The following is a 22,849-nucleotide window of genomic DNA, read 5'->3' as shown; positions in this document are numbered from 1 at the left end:
AGTCTTCCTGCCTTGAATAAATATTACTCCCTTTCATACTACTACTACTTTTCTCTCGAGGTGCGGTTTACGGCTGTCTGCCACTAGAGACACGTGACTTTTTCGTTTAAATAAATCACTCTTGCTTGTGTGGTATTGACAGGTTTAAGTAAAGGTATAGCACACCAAATGGAAAAACTATGCGCCGTAAACGATGTCTTTTTATTTCATCGAAAGAGAGACTTCCTCCCCCCGCCATTTCTCAAGGAGCGGATTTTGAATGGAAGATGGAAATGGTGAGGATATGAAAGCCAATTCCACCACCACGAAGAGAACTAGTGCGTTCGACACTTACTCCAATTTAATTTCCTTTGTATTCTGCTATAATTAGCGTTGAGTTACAGTGGGTTTTCAACTGGGGTGCCGGCGCCTCCGTAGCCAGGTGGGAAGGAGCAGCAGTGAACAAACCTTCTTGATTAGACCGGGGTTCGAGCCCGTTAGCACCAAATACGAAGGATGCGGAAATGTCAGGGAATGACCACCGCATATCCCGGAGCAATATGGCCTTAGTTGCTAATGCTCCTAAAAACCAAATAACTGGGGTGCCACATAATTTGGGTTTAATAGAATAGAATCTTTTATTGCAGCATGTATTGTAAACCCCTGGTGATGCCAGGGGTTTACAATACACATTTACAAAAGAGATACATATACGTTACAAATCCAGATCATTGGAAGGCAACAAAGCACAGTTCTACATCTTCATTTCGACGAGGATTCCTTTCCTGTATTTTTTATTGGTGACCACTTCTTCCAGGTCAACGCCGATCGCTTGCCGTGAGGACAGCATTTGATTTGGCAGGAATCTGCCGGTTAGTACAGAGGTTCCCAAACTTTCTCGGTTCACGGCGCCCTTAGTGTCCCAGTAATTTTTTCACAGCACCTCTAGGCCAAAATAAATACCTAATACAGTTGTTTTCGACCTTTTAATGTATACTTATATAATAATTTTATTCTTTATACAGAGGTATTAAATAAAGATCGATTATAGATCACAACAAAATTAAAAAGATACTGTCCAATGGATACCGCACACCTTTTTATAATGAAATAAATGTATAAATTTCAAAATAAAATAATAATAATAACTTTAAGTAACTTAAACCGAAATTGCACGGCACCCCGGTTGAAAACCACTGTGTTAGTACTAGCCGGTTATGGTTTGCTAGCACCTGTGCTGAAGACCGGAGATAAGGGGGAGGAATGCGCCAAGAGCAGTGATCCCAGAAGTTCGACTCTGTAATTTTTCTGGTGGCCATCTTGAGGGTGAACAGCAGCCTTTCTCCGATGTAGGATCGGAGCCTGCGCAGTTGAAGGGCATCTGTTAACTGCATTGATCTGAGAGCTGGAGGAAGGTGGAGTTTGGTGTTAGTCCATTTCAGAAGCCAGAATTCAGCAGAGAATATTCTTTTAATGTTGGATTCGGCAGCCGAGGCCCATATCTCTGAAACATACAGTATTGTCAGGTATAGGTTTGATACGATGTATCTGTTTACCAGGTGTGGAGCAGCTGTTGCTTGGCGACTCAGCATAGTGAAGTCAGCCTCGAGGTTTGCGTGATCGTTGAAGGATAACTTGGATTCAAAAACGACCCCAGATCTTTGTGCGTTTGAACACTTGGAGCTGAGGAGCCATTGAGCACATGTACCAAAGTTGTTGGGCTGCCCTTTAGTGAAAAAATTGTGCCGATTTTAGGGGGTTAATTTGGAGGTTCAAAGCATTAAGGTAGTCATCCATGTCTTGATTTGCTGAGTGGCGTCGGATGGCGATATCCTAGTAAGGAGCTTGACATCGTCAGCATATGTGATCCAATTGCAATTGTTGGCCACAAGCGGCACCATGATTGCCATGAAGCGAACACGAGATAGGACCCCCCCCTCTTGAGGCACACCGGCATGTAACGTTGGATGGTCTTTGTTCCAATCTTTAGCACAAGGGTCCTCTTGGATAGGAGAGATTCTAGGAACCAGAGAAAATCGCCGCGAAAATTGTGAAGTAGTTTTCTAAGAGATGTAGGAGATTGGGTATATAGATGGCATCAAATGCAGAATGGATGTCAAGATATATGGCTGACAATTCCTGTATTTGTTCTAAGGCTTCTAAGATGCACGGTGTGGTTGTTGCAAGGTTAGTTAAAGTTGAATTCCTGATATCCCATAGTGTATTAGCTAAGGACTGTCACAGAGAATTTGATGGATGGTAGTAGTGCTTTTTCCGGAATTTTTAGCAATACAGAGGCGCAAGCGATGGGCCTATGTTGGCTTGGGAGGGTTGATTGTTGGTGCTTAGGAAGGGGCCAGACAGAGTACCTGTTCCACTGTGGTGGAAAGTAATGAACTTCGAGGCATCTGTTATATAGATTGAGGAGTGGATCGATGATGAAAACGCTAAATTTAAGTTACTTAAACCTTTTTTTAAAGTTTATATATTTATTTCATTTATAAAACGTGCACTGTATCTTTAATTTTTTGGTAATCTATAATTGATGTTTATTTAATACCTCTATATAAAGAATAAAATTATATATATATAACTTCTATTATGAATTGTAATTTTGTTTATAGCTGTATTATTGTAATATCATATAACATTTTTTTGGAATTAGAAAGGTGAAAATAACATTCTTCAAGTTGGATATCGGTCTGCTACTTCATCAAGGGCTTTGAGCAGACCGATAGCCAATTTAAAAGAATGTCTCGTACATACCCGTTTCTATATATATATCGCACCCCAGCAAGAAAAGTGACTCAACTCAAAAATTTTCGAATTTCGGATTTTCTCGTAAATCTAAAGATTGTGTTGGACTTGTAACAGGTAAAACGACACAACAATAATACTAAAATAATCCGCTAGATCGCGCTATGTGTCACTTTGATATTACCCACTAAGTAGTACTCTGTAGCATTACCGATAATGCGATGGAGGCCAGCAGAAAGTGTCGTAGCAGTTTTTGAGTTGTGTCACTTTTATTGCGGGGGTGCAAAATATGTAAGAATAGATTGATTGATTGATAAAGTTTGCATAGATGGAGGTGATTTGTATTCTTACATATTATATACTTTTGCATCCATTACTGCTGCTTTGCACGTTTTAGTGCATTTGTCATACCTTGCTTATCCATTTTTGATTTTGATTTTTCCATCAACTGTAATTATGACCTTACATTACATTTAATATATAAATATATACACACAGGCACACCCAGGGTTCTGAGCTGGATATCATTATTCTCTTTCTTGGTGATTCCCATCTATTTCTCTCTCAGGGTAACTCGGGAATTTTTTTTGGCTGGTGCAGCATAAGCCTCAGGCGTCCTTGCACCATATGGCTAAGTAGTAATAATAATATATCGGAGAGATTAAGATCTAAAGACAGAAAATTGAGTAGGAGCGCTACAAAATAAAATAAATTACTTAGGGGTACCATTATTAAGAAAAAAAAGGCCAAAAACCACTGGGCTAAATAATGCAAGGAAGCAGACTTTTTTCCCTGAATCTGCCAAAGAAAGCCAATTTCACTTTGAACTTGACCACAGTGGCAATTTGTTCCAGTGTTTTACGCCATGCTGCCTGAAAGTAAGCTTCACGAGATCCAGCCTTCTGCTACTCCCTGAGATTTTATACAATTTTGTGACCTTCATTTCTTCTTCTCTCTCTCTTCTGCTAATGAAAATACCATCCGTCTTTCTCATTTATTTTACTGATCTTCTTTAGGGCCTGAGATGTCTCGTTGCTAAGCTTTACAGTTTGTGCCCTCTAAGCCGTTCTTTGTATGGACACCGATCACTCAACCTGATTGCCTTTTTTTTTTTTTTTTATCCCATTAAGTCCATCTTTAAATAACATACACACGTAACAATACACTTTCAGTAGATTCTGTGAATATTAGCTAGTCTCTTTTAACAACCTTGCAATATCCCATTTTCTTATAAAACAATTCTTTTGTTGCATATCTTTCTTTTTTGCTGAAAATTTTAAATGTTGATTTCAAATTGCACTCGAAATTCTGAGACGGCACATTTTGGGCAATGTGATGAATGAGATCAGCGTTTATTTTCCATTTAGCTGGATCAGTACTGAAATCGGATAGTGAAACAGTAACAGATGCTTTTTGGTTACTTGTCATTCACAGGCTCTGATTCATCCTTATTTGCAATTACATCAGTTGTCTACGGAATCTGCCTGGTCTGATTCTTATTATTATTATTATTAGCCATATGGTGCGGGGAAGCCTGAGGCTTATGCTACACCAGCCAAAACAAAAAAAAATTCTCGTGTTACCCTGAGAGAGAGAAATGTAGAAAGGAATCACCAAGAAAGAGAAGAATGATGGTGCCAAGCCCATACTCACCAGATGCGAGCCCCTGGGGTTAAAAGAAGCATTGCAGGATCATGTAGACAAGACTGTAGTAATAGTTAAGACACAGCATGGGTTTGTCAAAGGGAGGTCTTGTCTGACCAGTTTGATTGGTTACTATGATGTGGTCACAAAGGAACTGAATGCCAAAAATAATTTTGATATCATATACTTGAATTTCAGGAAAGCTTTTGATACTGTTGTACAAATTGGAGAGGTATGGCATCAAGGGTAAGCTGCTACAATGGATAAAGGGATGGTTGAGTGGGAGACAACAGAGTGGTAATCAATGGACACTGCTTCTCGTGGACAAATGTTATTAGTGGAGTTCCCCAAGATTCGGTGATGGGCCCATTGTTGTTTTGCATATTTATCAATGATATTGATGAAGGTATATCAGGCTTAATGTCGAAGTTTGCAGATGATACAAAGGTTGGCAGGGTTGTTAATGAAGGTATGCTACTCCAACTAGATCTAGATAAGTTAGGAAAATGGGCTGAGAAGTGGCAACTGGAGTTTAAAATTGACAAATGCAAAGTACTGCATATGGGTAGCAATAATCTAAGAGAAACGTACCAACTGTGTGGTATTACACTCAGGGAAGTGGAAGGTGAAAAAGACCTGGGGGTAATTGTGCAGTCAATTATGAAGTTTGCTGAGCAGTGCAGGTCAGGGAGGTCATTGTATAAGGCAATGGTCACACACACCTAGAGTACTGTGTACAGGTCTGGATGCCTCATTTTAGGAAGGATGTACAGTTGCTAGAACGAGTACAAAGAAGGGGAACAAAGGAGTGCTTTTACCAAGGAAGGCTTAAGTTCTGCAAATTGCAGTGCCCGGAAAGTAGGCACCTGCGAGGTAATCTGATTGAGGTTTAAAGGCCTTGAATGGGTTGAGCAAGCTGAATGCTGATGGAATTCTTCGCCTTGCTCAAACTAAGAACCTGAGGGGGCACAGTTTCAAATTGAGGAAAGATAGTTGTAGAATAGCTGTGTGGAAATTTGTCTTTAGCCAGAGGGTAGTTGATTGGTGGAACATACTTCCATCTTTTGTTGTGGAAGCTAATAATAGCCTAAATAAATTTAAGGCTGAGCTGTACAGCCATTTGGAACAAATGGAGGAATGAAATGGATGGGAGGTTTTTTTTTTTTTTTTTTTTTTTTGGCTAAAGCTAATTATGAGAACAGTATCTGAAAGAGTGAAATGCATAGGTTGAAACTAGCAAAGTGGGTTGAGCATCATCATAAATCCTTCATGGAGTAACTGTTGCTCATTCCACTGAGTGATTTTAGAGATGTGGTGGGGGGGGCTAAAACAGTTTCCCGGGGAAATTATTATGCTTTTATCACCAGTTATAAAAAAAAAGCATTATTTTCATCATAAGGGAAGGAATATAGCCCCTAATGGCAGTGAAAATTTTGCCATTATTCTTTGAGGTACAGAAATAAATTTTTGGCATTGATTTTTTTTTTTTTTTTAACCAGAATTAATCAAAAATTAAAATTAGGAAGTCTCTGAAAAGGAATAGTAAGACTGACATATGTTGGTCTAACTATTGAAAATCCGCCAACCACCTCATACACTAACTATCCTTAATTTGTTGCATCCTCTGATGGTTTGGATAACCCATTATTTTTTTGCTATCTTCTCAACTCTGTAACTTTACTTTATCTTCTGCATTTTGGGAAAAAAAACACAGTGTAAACTGATAATACATGCTCTATCTTATATCCAAAGATTGTATATCATGTTCTGTTTATAAAAAAAAGGTATACTGCAGGATGGAAGCCTCCTCAACAATTCATGTCGAGGGAATTGGACCATAGTCTGCCACGCTGGTCCAGTGTGGGTTGGCAAAGAGACCATATTTAGTAGTCGGGCTTGAATTCCGGTCTACTCAAAGAGAATGTGCTACTGCACTCCTGCTCCTGACCACTCGGCTACAGATATACTCTAGCACAATCGCATAGGTCAGATAAAGATAAAGCTGTCTGACATACTGCTAATGTATGTCAGACAGCTTTATCTTTTTGTGAACTGGAGTTGAATAATGAAATCCCCACCCAAGGACTACGATAGATTTAAATTTGCCTCTTCATTATATTAATATACAGTAAAATCAACTGTTTTCAAAACAAATTGCACTATCACTGATTATTTCATCATTCAAGTTATTTATTATATTCAAAGCTTTGATATTTATTAAATTAAGGATTTCTTTTTAATAAATATAACATGCCCAGTGATTAAAACTTTTCAGGGAAATAAAAAACATCTCTCCATTTCTGAAACAAATATTGTAATGCAATGGATACTGATATAAAGATTTGACACTAAAAAAGTGGGCAGAGTCCTTCCACAGTTCCCATCATTGATTGATGTGTTACATTTTGAAAAAGAGGTCCACAATTAGTTTAAAAGAAAACAATATTTGCATTTGAAAGTGGGGATTTTAGAAAAATGAATGTTAGATAATATTTTAATAGGGTAAAACACCAATGATAGGTTTGGAGTCTGTTCAAAATTGATATTATTTGCTAATATAAGTTAACATCAAGGTTAAAATGGATTTTCTCTTTCTTATGTGGCACATGTCACTACAGTATGCAGCATTTGCTTTTACTGATCATTCTCCCCACAAAATTTTTCCAAATACAGTATACTTTAAAAATAACGGCACCTTCGGGGATTCAAGGTGCATTATTTAAATTTTTCCATTATCTAGAAAGTGGGGGATTTTTTAATATATTTAAATAAGAAATAGAGAGATTAAGAATGCAATTTTATTAACTGCGCATAAAAAACATAAACATGTTGACAATCCAATGTTATCACTTGCCTGACATAACCGAGTGGTCAGGAACACAAATGCAGCAACACACGCTCTTTGAGTAGACCGTGACTACTAAATATGATAAACATTTGTATTCATTGGTTTATTGTAATCTCCCCTGACTAGGTGGTCATGCCGGAGTATAAACAAGAAATATTAACCTCTGGCTTACAGCTGTGAAGAGTATTGTGTACAGTGTGTGCCTTTTTTTATGCAATAAAGAGTTCTTCTATATTCTGCCATTAATATATTCCTGCTTACACCTCATTCTATTTTCTTTATTATATCTTATATTGAGTTTAATTAGTCAGTGGTATAGTCACTGACCTCCCCACACCAGGTGGAAAAGGCCCAGGTTTGAATTCCGTCAATGATGTGAGGAACTTGTATGCACCACCTTTTTTGTTCCATGGCTGAGTTAGTTAGCAAAGTTTTTTTCCCCCCCAGAAACTGGTTTTCTAGCAAAACAAGCAAATTGACCAGAGAACACATGCAATTTACAGACCCAATACAGATGGTTATATGAATTAACTTTCTGGGTGACCCTAATGAAATAGTTTGGATTATATCAAGTTTATTACTAAGCTTTAATGTTCAGTGGAGTATGAAGTTTATTAACTTTAGGAGCCACAGTAAGGGGTTTTTAATTTAAAATAAATGTAAAACAGTGGTATAATCCATGATATCAGTACAGAATTCACTTTCAAAATGGTGAATGTAAACAAATACAGTAAGCACATGACTTGCTGTTTTAGTTTTTAGGCACTGCAAGACATCTGCGCTGTTTGTAAACATCTGATCTTAATGTGCCGCTACTCATCCTCTTTAGTCTCTTAATTTCCCACTCTGTCAATACTATTATAACTGTAATATTAATATTTAATTAAAAAAAAAAAGAATAGAAAGTGTAATGCTTTATGCAGCATCATGTATTACTGTTTAACATACTCAAATCAGCCAGGGGCTGATTTGAGTATGTTAAACAGTATTCCATTTGGAGCTGTAATTAGTAGTTGTCTTTCAGCAAGTTTTCAGTATAACCAATTGTTAAAAATTTGGCAAAATGCTATCGTGCTTGATTTTCTAAATGAATAATCAAAACAATCAATATGTAAAAAAAAAAAAAAAAAACAAGAATAACTCCACCAATAGTAAGTTTCTTTCTACTATAAAGCCAATATTACAGTATCTATTGATGAAGAGAAGCACAATAATTATTTTTTATTTTTGTAGGGATTGGTGAAACGGCATTGGTAATTTTAGAAAAACCAGACTCCACTGGACAACTTAAGGAAGGTGATGAAATTGTACTACGATGTAAGGTTGAAGGCAGTCCAGAAGCTCAGTATGAGTGGTTTCACAATGGTAGACGACTGTTACGTAATGACCACATTTCTTTCTACAATAAACAACTTCACATGACGAAATTAAAATTAACAGACAATGGTGTCTATTCCTGTCGTGCAGTAAACGATGTTGGAGCTATAGAAAGCACAGAAAACTTCCCACTTGTGCTTCCCAGTAAGTGTTACTTGTTTCATTTCTTTGTTAGATATAGATTAACTTAGCATGATAGCCATCTTTTATTCTATGACACTACCCATCCTCTTTGGTCTCTTAAGTTCCCACTCTGTCAGTACTATAATAGCTATAATATTAATATTTAATAAATAAAAAAAAATAGAAAGTGTAATGCTTTATGCAGCATCGTATATTTAATAAATAACAAAAAACATTTGTGATTTTAAATACTACTTGATATTTGGTTCCTCAGAAAAATTGCTTCCCAAATAAGTACCTAAGCAGGCCTTTGTGGCAAGTTAAACTGCTGTTTTTCAGCTTGATTTCAATTTCTGTTGCAAATTTTCTTAGGAGATGGTTTATGAAAGCTTTTTGCTTGAAGGAAAAAGCAAACGTTACAAATATAGCAGTTCTCTGCCTTGTTTTACAGAAATTGAAAATTTCAGAGCAATCCACAATACAATGGTGTATAAGGCCTTGAATAGATTAAGTAAGCTTAATGCTGATGGAATTCTCATATGTGTTCAGACTACACACATGAGGGGGCATAAATTTAAATTGAAGAAGGGTGGTTTGAATAAATTCAGAGAAGAAGTTGATAATGCTCCCTTACATCATTTGCCACTACTACCACATTCATTTTGTTAAATATTTTTTCCAGGTAATCAACCAGTGATTCCCACAAATAAAGAACAGTATAAGTATTTATATTGATGAATAGAAATGAGACCAATAGAGAGGCCTAATTGAAACTAGAAGTTGGATTGTTGCATCATTAGCCAGAAATGCAAGAACAATTTCACAATAAAACATTACTTGTTTAATATACAATTCCTCTTGAGAGCTTCTCTTCAGTTATATTCAGAATATGAGGTTGTAGAAGGGAAAAAAATTGTTTTGTAATTAGGTGAGATCACTGTTGACCTAATTAACAATGCCAATAGTGGAAAATGAAACAAGAAAGCAAACTTATACAGCATTTGTGTGTCCTCCCCAAAAAAAGTAACCAACCAACACTTCCCAAGTAGATAACTTGTCTATCCTTTCTTAATAGGTTCTCTAGTTCTTATTTGAATTTATTCAAGTTATCTACTTCTATACCACCAGATGGAAGTTTGTTCCAACAATCAACTAACTGCTGGCTGAAGGCAAATTTCCACACACACACACACACACCCATTCTTTCCTCTATTTGGTGGTCTTGGCGCATTATAGCCTTAGTAGCTGATGCGCCAATAAAACCAAAAAACCAAATCCTCTATTTGAATTTATGTCCTCCCATATAGTCTGAGCAAGAGGTAGAATGCCATAGATGTTGAGCTTCCTCAATCAGATCTACTTGAAGGTGTCTAGTCTCTAGATGCTGCATTTGTAGAACTGAAGCCTTTCCTAGTAAGAGCACCCTTTTGTGCCCCTCACTAATCTTGTAATGTTTCTGTGTCCTCTGATAATTTATAATCATCCATTTAAGCTGAAATCTTGAGCAGTATTGGTTGGTAGCATGTATATTTAATTCTTCTCTGAATGCCTCCTGTTTAAAATTTGCAATTGGTAACTGGTCAGTTAGTCTCATTGAAAAGAATTTAAAAACTCTCAAAGGTCGTCATAATCACCTTTACAAAAGCAAAATTCCTTCTCATTATAAATCTCCCATGAATATACTGTGATCACCACCACCTAGTGTTTCTTTTTATCTGCAGGTTCTTGATGTGTTCACTGCCAACTATATTTCACAGAGCCCATTCAACATACTGTAATATTGAAAAATAACAACATTCATAAATACTGTTTGGAAATCATAGCTAAAAGAACTTTTGGGCTGAGCTGTAAATCAGAACTTAAAAATTTTATTGAATGTATTTTCCTTGTGCATGCACTAGCACAAAACGAATCATTGATGCTGACAGATTCCAGCAGCTCATTTTGTGTGCCTTTACTTTTATACAACTCATATATTGACTACATAATAATGAATACTTATAAGTATTATGGCATGTTGGGTGGCGTCCCTTAGTGCCACTGCTCATAATCAGATCAAGAGTGCTGCCTCTAAGAAATCCAAAAAAGTTACTACTACTCCGTGAATCATCCACTGACAAGTTAAAGTCCCTCATTATAAGACATTCTAATTTACTTGCCCACTCTGTTTGTCTATATAGTTAACTATACTCATCACAGTCATTTGGCCTATAATGTAAAACTAGACCCCCCCCTTTTTTTTTTTCCAGTGCTTATGTCATACCAAACTGTCTCAACATTAAACCATCCACCTATGTGCTTCTTAACCAAAAGCATAGCTCTCTGAATCTGAATGGCATCATATTTCTGATAAACCTACAATGCCAACCAATTTATTTAGTATATTCTTAGCATCAGTGTACAAGCAAGTATATGTACACTTTCTTTTTTTGCTCCTAGTATCCCTAACACATTCCATGTAATTATTTGTCCAAAGACAACATCAGCAAATATTCAAATATGTAAAAAAAATTCTCTCCTGTTAACAAGTAAAGACCCCCATGATCCTTGCAGTCTCCAAGATTAAATTGATTGAGAAGGCTCTCCTATCATGTCTGGGCAGAATTGCAGATAATTTCAAATTTAATTCTAACTTTCAAATTTTGCAGGATATATTTTCCATTTCACTGACAATAGCTACATCCTGCGGGACTAACTTATTCTGACTTTGGGATTGTTGCTGTGTTATTCAATGTATATTCTCAACAATGAAGTTTGGTGGAGTGTATGCTCTGGCATTGAGGTGGGCAGCTGAGAGCTTGTGGGCCTCCCATTTTAATTTCTTTAAGCTCTCATAAACACCCATCAGAACAATGAATTCATTTTTAATTTCCTCACATACTTGCACAAACACACATATAAAGTAGGGCTCACAATACTGGTATTTCAGTATTTTTAATTTATGAAACCGGGATACTGGTGTTAATACCAGTATTCCAAGAAATTTTCTCAATAAATTTTGATGACAAATAGGTACAATAAATTACTTGAATTCATGTTTTAAATCAAACTTTTATTAATAATAAATATTCTGACAAAAAATTATTAAACATACAGTATATTGATACTGCAAATTTAGTTATGTTTAAGTATCCACTATTGTCCAAATAAGTGAGCTCTTAAGAAACATAAGCAATCAATAGTATGATCCAGTGGTTTCAACCTTTTTTTTAATAACGGCACTCCTAAGTAATTTATTTTATTTTGCAGCACCCCTACTCAATTTTCTGTCTGTGTGTGTAATATTAAAAAATATATATATGATATTTATTATAATAATATAATTATAAAAAGTACAATTCATAATACAAATTATATATATATACAGTATGTAATAATTTTATTCTTTATATAGAGGTACTAAGTAAACATCAATTATAGATCACCACAAAATTAAAAAGATACTGTACACCTTTTTATAATGAAATAAATTAAAAAATAATAAGTTTAAGTAACTTAAACCCAAATTACGTGGCACCCCAGTTGAAAACCACTAGTATGATCATTCAAAATGGATCTAATTAGGAGAAGAAAATGACCTTTTGGATGCTATGCCGGATGGTGCTATTGTACAGTATTGAGATAGTCGTAGTTGAGTTGCAGGTTTACCCCTTTATTTCCTTTTTGATTTTTTATGGCAGTATATCATATTAACGAAAGAAAGGGACTGACATTTAAGCTTGGTGAAGAAACCAGATCTGAGTTGGGGGGGCGTTATTTATTAATTTTTATTTCCTTGTACCTTAGTATTGCCGTCAGTGGCAATTGTTGTTATTAATTTTGTACAATAGCCATCAGAAGCTGAGGGATTTTCTCATATAATACATACACTACTCTACCATTAATATCCGGACAGGTCCTATGCATGCAACATGTCACAGAATCTGCTATAAATGTGCACACTGGGCTTCGAACAGACAATTGCAAAAGTGGACATGCAAGATGACACGTTCAACAGAATTGATCACCTCAACAAATGCTAGATGCCAATTAACATGGTGTAAGGACTGCGAATCCTAGACTGTAGAGCAGTGGGAAACAGTCCTATGGACAGACGAGTCGAGGTTCGCACTCTACCAGTCTGATGGCCTTTCCTGGGTGTGGCAAATGCCGGGGAACAGTTCCTTCCTGATTGTATCCTCCCAACAATGAAGTTTGGTGGAGGTAATGTCATGGTTTGGCTTGCGCCCATTAGTCAACAAAACCACGAATGCTCTGCAATACCAGGACAACCTGGACAATTATGTACTTTCAGCATTATGGCAATACTTTGGGGAAGGCCCATATATGTATCAGCAAGACAACGTGCCATGCCATACTGCTTGGATCGTAACAGAGTGGTTTGGGGAAATGGGTGTGGAAGAGTTGGATTGGCCAGTCCAGAGTACTGATCTGCACCCTATTAAGCATCTTTGGGATTCTCGATAGGGTGTAGTATTAGATCGTTGGGTACGTGCACATCGAGATCGCCCAAAGAACAGGGCTAAATTGGTGGCTGTGTTAAAGGCCGAGTGGAGGAACATATTACCTGACATTTATAAAAAGGTGGTTGAGAGTATGCCGCAACGATTGAAGGCCGTCATAAAAGTAAAAGGTTTCAGCACAAAATATTAAATGACACAATAAAAGCTTTTTTTTTTGGTATGTCTAAAAGTATTATGGCATGTATTATGTCGGTGATCAAATTCAGTAATATATTTTTCTTTGATTCTAAGACGCACTTTTTTCCCCCTATAAACATCTCTAAAAGTGGGGTGCGTCTTACAATTGCAGTGTTTTTTTTTTTCAAATTTTCCCGCGCTTTGCACAGCACCACAAGTTTTGTTTTTACATGGAAACCCTGTCTCCAAGTTTGACCGTTATCGCATTCTCCAATGGAGAATAAAGTGGCATGGGTGATTTCACATGTTTTCAAAATGTGGAGCTCACTCAGCGAAAACTAGGAAGTTTTGTTTGTATCTTCGAAAGTACGTAAGGGGAGTTACTGTATTTCATTAATTTTGATCTCTTATTGCACATTAAAATGTCAAAAAGATTGCACTAAGAAGCCGCATTGAAACAAAAAGTTTTTGTGTATGCAAAAGAACATGGAAATAGAGCTGCGGGTCGACATTTTGACATTTGTCGACATTAGTGAAGTAAATGTTTGTTGTTGGAGAAATGATCGCAATTCCATATTTTCGTGCAAAGCAAGAACCAAATGCTTTACAGGGCCTAAGAAAGGAAGATTTCCACAAGTCGATGAAGCTGTGATATGTTTTATAATGGAGACACACGCAAAAGGATTACCCATCACTCGACAATCCATGCAATTGAAAGCCGGAGAAATTGTCAAGTCCCTCGGAATAGAGAAAATAATTTTTAAAGACAGTCGCGGCTGGTGCGACACATTCATGCGTCGTAGTGGATTATCGTTAAGGTGCCGAACATCTATCTGTCAAAAAATTCCTGCAGACTTTCAACAGAAGCTGATTAACTTTCAGCGACAGGTGATGAAATTAAGGAAAAAAATTAACTGAGTTTAGTCAAATTGGAAATGCTGATGAAACCCCAGTCTTCTTCAGTATGCCTCGAAATTACACCGTCAACGCTAAAGGTGCTAAGGAAATCAAGATTACAAGCATGGGATCACTGTGATGCTATGCATCACCGCTGATGGTCGAAAGTTGTCACCATATTTAATTTTAAATCGAAAAATCATCCCAAAGATGTTATTGTGCGTGCACAAAAAAAATGGATAGATGTTGGCAGAGCTTATGGAAGACTGGCTAAATGTTGTGTGGAATAGATGTCTTGGAAGTCTTCGTAACCCACCCACCCAGCATGCTAGTACTTGATGCATTTCGTGGACATTTGTCCAAACGGGTCAAAAATAAAATCGTGCAAAAACGTGGTGACTTGGTTGTGATTCCTGGTGGCATGACTAGCCAACTGCAGCCACTCAATGTTTCAGTCAACATTTAAAGATTACTTGAGAAAGGAATATGAATTCTGGCTGTTGACTGACAACCTTCTGCTAACACCTTCTGGAAAAATTAAAGTGCCGGCATCAAAATTGGCAGAATGGGTATCAACAGCTTGGAAGCTGATCCCAGAAAGAATAGTCAAGTACTCATTTAAAAAATGTTGCATCACCAATGCTCTCGATGGCTCAGAAGATGATATATTATGGGATAATGAAGATAACAACGGCTCAGAAGAATCTGACCCTGAATGTGAAGTAGATTCTGATATTGATTCAGAAGGAAGTGATGAATAACATACCTACTGATAAATACCGGTATTATTGTTGTTAGTAAATTGAATTCAATTATAATAAAAATATTTGTTAGATTTATTTTAGTGTTTTATTTTTGATTTCTTAAAATCAGCTTTTTTTCTGAAATTAAGGTGTGTCTTAGAATCGAAGAAATATAGTATTAATGATTTATTGTTGATTTTATAACCTTTATTTTTAAATTTTAATTTAAAAATAATTAAAAAAATAACTGTTTATGAATAAATCATAAACAGTTATTTTTTTAAATTAGTACCGAAAAACCATACAAAAACTGTATTTTTGAATTCCTGAAAAAAAAAAAATGACCGATATTGTAATATAAAGAGATCCCATTCCAAGCAGGTCTGAAACATTGAACAGGTAGCATAAATTTATAAGGTTCTGATTCATAGAAGAAATGCCCCTTCAGTTCTTCCCAAGCCACAGCACGTTCACTACTTTGCTTTGCTGCTGAAGTCTGAGGCAAGATTTCCAAATTCAGTAATAGCACTATTCTATTCACAGGTTATGCATTACATTGAATATTACACTATACAGTTATTGTTATGTTATAGCTTAGTAATTAAACTACAAATATGAAATATTGATGTTATTAAGCAGTTTCAGAAGCAAAGTAAGAATTTTTCATATACTTTAACTGCACTACTAATTTTAAACAAAAATTAATTTTTAAGTAGTAAAACATTTCTACTTAGCAGATTCAGGCTCTTTGAGGAGATACTGGACTTTTACCGTCACTTTCGTGCCTTTCTTCAACTACCATTAGCATTAGTAGAGGCATTTGATGCAAGAAAGCAAGCTTATGCAGCATCAGCCAAAAAAAAAAAAAAAAAACCCACTTCCACTTCACCCCTCTGTTCGTTCAAAATACCTGTCCAGCTGAGCCTTAAACTTATTTAGGCTATCAACCTCCACCACAAGGGATGGCAGTCTGTTCCACCAACCAACCACCCGCTGGCTAAAGGCAAATTTCCGCACGTCTATCCTACATCTGTCTTTCCTCAATTTGAATTTATGCCCGCTCAGGTGATTTTTCTGAGCTAGAGGAAGAATCCCATCAGCATTGAGCATGCTTAAACAATTCAAGGCTTTATACACCTCTATCAGATCACCTCGCTGGTGCCTAGTCTCCAGACACTGTAATTTGCAAAACTTAAGCCTTTCTTCGTAAGAGCACCCCTTTGTTCCATTCACTAATCTTGTTGCCCTTCTCTGTACTCGTTCCAGCAGCTCTACATCCTTCTTGAAATGAGGCCTCCAGACCTGTATACAGTACTCTAGGTGTGGCCTGACCATTGCCTTATACAATGGAATAATCACCTCCTTATCCCTGCTGGAAAAATTCCTGTATATCATTGACAATACTCCATGAGCTACTCTTGCAGCCCGACTGCACTGCTCAGAGAACTTCATATCTGCCTGCACAATCACCCCCAAGTCCCTTTCATTCTCTACCACTGTCAGTGTAGTACCACAGAGTTGATACGTTGCTCTGGGGTTGCTGTTTCCCATGTGTAGTACTTTACATTTGTCAATGTTAAACTTCATTTGCCACCTCTCAGCCCATCTGCTCAACCTTTCCAGATCCTGTTGCAGCAGCGTAGTGTCCTTGACAACCTTGCCAACCTTTGTATCATCTGCAAACTTGGACATTAAGCTTGATATACCATCATCAATATCATTTATAAATACAAAAAACAATAATGGACCCAACACTGAGCCCTGAGGGACTCCACTAATAACATTAGTCCACGATGAGCAGTGTCCATTGATTACCACTCTCTGTCTTCTCCCCCTCAACCACCCCTTTATCCATAGCTCCAATTTGTGTAGCAGTCTTCCATGTGCAACAATATCAAAAGCCTTTCTAAGATCCAAGTATATAATATCAAAGTTATTCCCTGCATCCAGTTCTTTTGTGACTGCATCATAGTATCCAATCAAGTTGGTCAGGCAAGATTTCCCCTTAACAAAACCATGCTGTGTCTGAGCTATAACTGAAGTCTTGTCTAAATGATCCTGCAGTGCTTCTTTAACCAGTGCCTCCATTAATTTTCCTGGAACAGAAGTTAAGCTCACAGGTCTATAATTACTTGTGCTTGCACCTTCACGATGGTGGGACTGTTAGTAATCCTGGGTATAACCTTCATGCACAAGTACATGGTGGGTGACCACCCAGGTGTGAACCAACGTAAGCAGGGGTTGAGGTGTGGCGCCCACACCACATGGAGGAATGCCGCCCCTCTATGTTACCAGGCAGTACTAGGTGGTAGATGACTCTCATCAACCGGTGAAATACCACCACTTTGCTTATTGGAGGCTTGAAGTGGTGGAACTCATGTTTAGTCTCTAGAGCTAAGTTCCGGCCAACCCTTCCCTATTTCTTCCATCATGCAGTATGATTGATGATTTTTGAGGTTATGATGAATGTCGTGGCGAGATCCAATATTCCTTACATTTCGAGGGTACAGCTCTAAAACGGTGTTCGCAGGCCGGCCGCTAGTTAGTACACCGGACTGAACCTATTGGTAACTCTCTAGGAAGCTTCCGGATCAGCTAGTGTATAATCTTGCTACCTCTACTCTGCCAGATAGTAACTGGAGGGAGTCCGAGTAGTGTGTATGCGGGGAGCATTGTCGAGGTCACGTTATGTCAAGGATCTGGGTATATTCTTACCACATGTACGCCATATCCAAAAATTTCAATACTTCATACAGCATGTCCCACCCACTTTTTCTTACTATTGAATACACCATGAATTGTCAAAATAATAGAGCAAGCTTATCTGCGAAAAGATCTAAACCTCCCAAGGACTTCCTTTTCATTCATTTCAAATTCATTCCTTTTCAAATTCATTTCACAAATATACGTGGTCTCAATTCTAATCTCAACGATGTCCATTTCCACTTGCAGTCTTCCAAACCCCATGTACTTTTTCTGACTGAATCTCAGTTATCAGTTGATTCAACTACTGCTCATCTCAGATGTCCAAATTATTTGCTGTATGATTCCTTTCGCCTCAAAGGTGGTACTTGTGCATATGTCCGTTCTGATATTCCCTGTCAGAGACTTGGCAATTTGGAATCTCCTCTCTTTGATCTTCTCTGGCTTAAAACCTCTCTACCTCATTGTGTAAAATTCATCTGTTGTCTCTACCATTCTCCCAACTCCACTAATCACTTGGAGCTCTTTGACTTCCTCTCTTTGCAACTTGACTTTCTCCAGTCCAACTTTCCTAACAGTGAGGTAATTTTCCTTGGTGATTTTAACGTTCACAACTCCAGCTGGCTTCCGTTGTCTCTACCATTCTCCCAACTCCACTAATCACTTGGAGCTCTTTGACTTTCTCCAGTCCAACTTTCCTAACAGTGAGGTAATTTTCCTTGGTGATTTTAACGTTCACAACTCCAGCTGGCTTCCGTTTTCTAGTCACACCGACCCAGCAGGTCGAGATGCTGAGGCTTTTGCAATTACTAATGACCTAGCACAGATTGTTCATTTACCTACAAGAATACCAGACAATCCTAATCATACAGCCAATACGCTTGATCTTTTTCTCACAAACAACCCTTCTAAGTACAAGGTTGAAGTGAGAGGTCCTTTAGGCACTTCAGATCACAACTTGGTGATTGTCTCTTCTCCAATGGAACCTTTATCTCATGCCTATTCCCAACCTCGTATTGTTCGGCATTACAAGAATGCAAAATGGGATGACCTGCGAGACTTCTTTTCCTTGGTCTGATTACTGTTTCAAAACTTCTGATGTCAACGTTTGCTCAGATCGTGTCAGTGAAATTATTCTTGCAGGAATGGAATCCTTTATCCCACACTCTGCTTTAAAATCTCGTCCTTTATCTAAACCTTGGTTTTCCAATAAATGTGCTAAGGCTGTCCAAGAGAAGAACGTTGCATATCGTAATTGGCTTGTTTCTAATTCTTCAGTTTCATTTTCTGCCTACACCAAAGCTCGCAACAATTGTAAAGCAGTTATCAATCAGTCCAAACTAGAGTTTGAACAGGCTAAGAGTAGAAAACTTGTTTCTTGCCCTAATGGTAGCCGAGCATTCTGGTCTCTTGCCAAAGCTATTGGCCACAACTTTTGCCCATCTCTGCTCCCACCTCTGTCCAAACCAGATGGTTCTGTTGTCACTTCAGCCAAGGATAAAGCTGACCTGCTAGCATCCCATTTTTCTTCGAGCTCATGTATTAATGATCTTGGTAAAACACCTCCCACCATTCCTAACACGCTCCATTCAATGCCTCCTGTGGTCTTCCGTCCAAAGGATATCAGAAGGATTTTGATGAATCTTGATGCTAAGAAAGCTCCAGGTCCTGATGGTATTTCTCCACTTGTTCTCAAAACCTGTGCTCCTGAACTTACTTCTATTCTTTGCCGCCTTTTTTCACTTTCTTATTCCAAAGGTGTTTTTCCTTCTGCTTGGAAATTTGCTCATATCCAGCCAGTTCCTAAAAAGGGTGACAAATCCCTCCCATCCAATTATCGTCCCATTGCAATCACTTCTACTCTTTCTAAAGTAATGGAGAAATCAATTAACCGCCAACTCTTAAACTACCTAGAAACCTTCCGTCTGATCAACGATCGCCAGTATGGATTCCGTCAGTGTCGATCCACTGGTGATATTCTGGCTTATGTTACCCATTTATGGACTAATTCAATGGAAAGGTTCGGTGAGACACAAGTAGTTGCTCTTGACATCTCAAAGGCTTTTGATCGTGTTTGGCATAAAGGTCTTCTAAACAAGCTTCCATCTTATGGTTTGCCAACTGTTTTTAGTAATTGGTTATCCAGTTTTCTCTCTGATCGCTCACTGAGGGTGATGGTAGATGGCTCTCTGTCTTCTAACTTCTCCACTAATGCCGGTGTCCCCCAAGGTTCAGTTCTTTCCCCCACTCTTTTCCTCTTGTATATCAATGACCTTCTTCCATTGACTGGAAATCCTATCCATAGTTTTGCCGATGATAGCACATTGCATTCAACTTTCCATTTTGAGAAACCTTGTCCAGCTCAATCAGCTTCAAGTTCTCGAAAATCTGCTGCCAATTCCTTAAATGCCGATCTTCAGGTAATTCTCCAGTGGGGCAAAGACAACTTAGTTGATTTCAACCCTTCTAAAACTCAATCTTGTCTTATATCTCGCAAAAAGGATTCTTCTGCTCCTATGCTTATCTTTAGTGACACTCCGATTTCTAGGCAAAATGATATATCTCTTTTGGGGATTACCCTGACTTCTAATCTCTCTTGGCACAAGCACATTACAAATATTGCTTCCTCTGCATCTAGAAAACTTGGTTTTCTCTTTCGCTCTTGGCGTTACTTTTCTCCCAAACAGCTGCTCACTCTGTATAAATCGCAAATCCGTCCTGCCATGTAAATATTGTTCCCACATCTGGGGTGGTGCCCCCCAAACCTCTCTCAGGTTTCTTGATTCCATTCAGAAGAGGGCAGTTAGGTTAATTAATGATTCATCTCTAACAGAGTCTCTCCACTCGCTTTCTCATAGACGCATTGTTTCTGCTGCATGCCTCTTCTACAGATACTTCCATGGCCACTGTTCTTCTGAATTGTCTTCTATAATTCCCGCTCTCTCCTTCAAAACAGTCCGAACACGTGCCGCCACCAGCCAACATCCATTTACTGTCCAACTTCAAACCCACAGAACGAACTTTTCATCTTCCTCATTTATTCATTCAACTGCCGTTTTCTGGAACAACCTTCCTTCATACATATTTCCTGAAAATTACAATCTACAGAAGTTCAAGTCCAATATCAACAAATATCTTCTTTCGTCTTCTCAACCTCCAACCCAAGCACGGTACTAAGTACTATAGGTTATAATACCTCTCATGTTTGGGGTTCTCATAAAAAAAAAGCCTTTGATCCTCCTTTGTGAATTGGGGTCCCATTTGCACATTTCCAGTCTATGGGTACCTCCCCTGAGTCCAAGGAAGCTCTCATAATTATGGCTAAGGGTTTGCTTACTTCCTTTGCTGCCTCCTTTAATATAACTGGATAGATCCCATCCACCCCGGGTGCCTTTCTTGTGTTTATCTTCAACAGTTTCTCCTCCACTTTACTCCCAGTTATTTCTAGATTCTGTAGCTTACTGCTAGAGGTGAATACACCTCTGGCATTCCCCTTGCTGAATAACTCCTCATGTGTGAATGTCGATGCAAAATATTCATTTAGTTTGTTAGCTATCTGAGCAGGATCATCAACAGTTGACTCATCAATATCAAGTGGACCAATCTGATTCATCCCCTTCTTCTAGAGTTTACATAAGTAATGAACTCTTTGCTGTTTTTCTTTGCATCCCTTGCCAAGGATTTCTCGTAATCCGCCTTCGCCTGCCTAACCTCCTTTGTAACTTGGTTGCATATCAACTTGTATCTATCATAGGCTTCTGTGTCATGTGTTAATTTGTAAGTATCCCATGCATTTTTCTTCTCTGCCATATGCCTCATTAGTTCATCTGACATCCATTTTGGCCTAAACCTTGAACAATATTTCTTAGTTGGTATGTAAATCCTAGTAGCTTCCAAGATAAGTTCTTTGAATGCTTCCCATTTTGAATTTGCTGTTGGTAACATCATCAGTTGGTCCCACTGTATAGAATTTAAATACTGTCTCAGTCCATCGTAGTCGCCTTTACGGAAGCAATAACCCTTCCCTTTACCCCTAATGGTAGTTACCTCTTTCAGTAAATCCCACTTCAGCACACTGTGATCACTGCCACCTAGTGGTTCATTTATCTGCAGATTCTTAATGCATGAAGAATCACTGCTGATAATCAAATCAAGAGTATTACTCCCTCTAGTTGCCTCCCGAACATGCTGATGTAGAAAACAATCATCCAATAAATCCACAAAAGCCCTGCTAGTGTGTGAGTAACCAGCCCCCAAATTCCAGTCAATATCTGGGAAATTAAAATCTCCCATTATAAGACTCTCTGATTTACTGGCCCACTCTATTTCCCTGTACAGTTCCTTATTATACTCATCAGAGTCATTAGGCCTATAGCACACTCCTACTCTATTTGATCTCCCAATGCTTATGTCACACCAAACTGACTCAACACTGCACTGTCCAGCGATGTCGACTGGCTTCACTTCCTTGGTTTTTATGTGTTTCTTAACTAATAGCATAACCCCTCCCCCCTTCCTATCCTGTCTATCCTTTCTGTAGACGTTGTACTCCCCAAATTGCAGTTCTGCATCCCTTATATCTGTGTGACGCCACGTCTCTGATATCCCAACAATATCTGCCTTTGATGTTTTGAGCAATACCTCAAATTCATCAAATTTATTTACTAAACTCCTAGCACTGGTGTACATGCAAGTATACCTGCACCTGTTTCTATTCTTAGCTACCCTAACACAACCCATGTGTTTACTTGTACCGCAATGGCACCCAGCAGTCTCTGAAATACCATGCATCTTGTTTTTCAGGCTTCTGCTCATTCTAATAGAAGCAGTGCAAGAATCTCTTTCACCTCTGCCAGTGGCTACTGTCAATCTATTGGTCTTTGTCTCCCCCCAAGCTAGCAGTTTTCCGACCCACCTAACACTGCCTCGATAGCATCAGCAAATATTCTTGCACCCTTTCTATTTAAGTGTATCCCATCCCTGTAGAAGCAATCTCTCCTGTTAACAAGTACAGTCCAGTCTGAAAAAAATTCTACCCCTTGAGCCTTGCACAATCTTTCCAGGGCCGAATTGATCGACAAGGCTCTCATCATATACTCCCTCCTATCGTGTCTGGGCAGAATTGCAGACACTTTCAA

The 22,849-nt window shown here is 38.2% G+C and overlaps 1 protein-coding gene across 2 annotated transcripts in view; it reads left to right on the top strand.

Moving 5' to 3' along the window:
* LOC150088352 (inactive tyrosine-protein kinase 7-like) overlaps positions 1-22,849 on the top strand; it is a 376,615-nt gene that overhangs the window by 230,531 nt on the left and 123,235 nt on the right. For both annotated transcript variants that reach the window (XM_090369462.1, XM_090369464.1), the window contains exon 3: positions 8,462-8,749. In XM_090369462.1, the coding sequence (XP_090225588.1) occupies positions 8,462-8,749 (288 nt within the window). The remainder of the gene's footprint in view (positions 1-8,461; positions 8,750-22,849) is intronic.

This window comes from Mastigoproctus giganteus, chromosome 3, assembly GCF_048544385.1.
Source record: "Mastigoproctus giganteus isolate SK-2022 chromosome 3, ASM4854438v1, whole genome shotgun sequence".
NCBI classification, from domain to species: domain Eukaryota; kingdom Metazoa; phylum Arthropoda; class Arachnida; order Uropygi; family Thelyphonidae; genus Mastigoproctus; species Mastigoproctus giganteus.
This window is presented reverse-complemented; position numbering and strand designations above follow the sequence as displayed.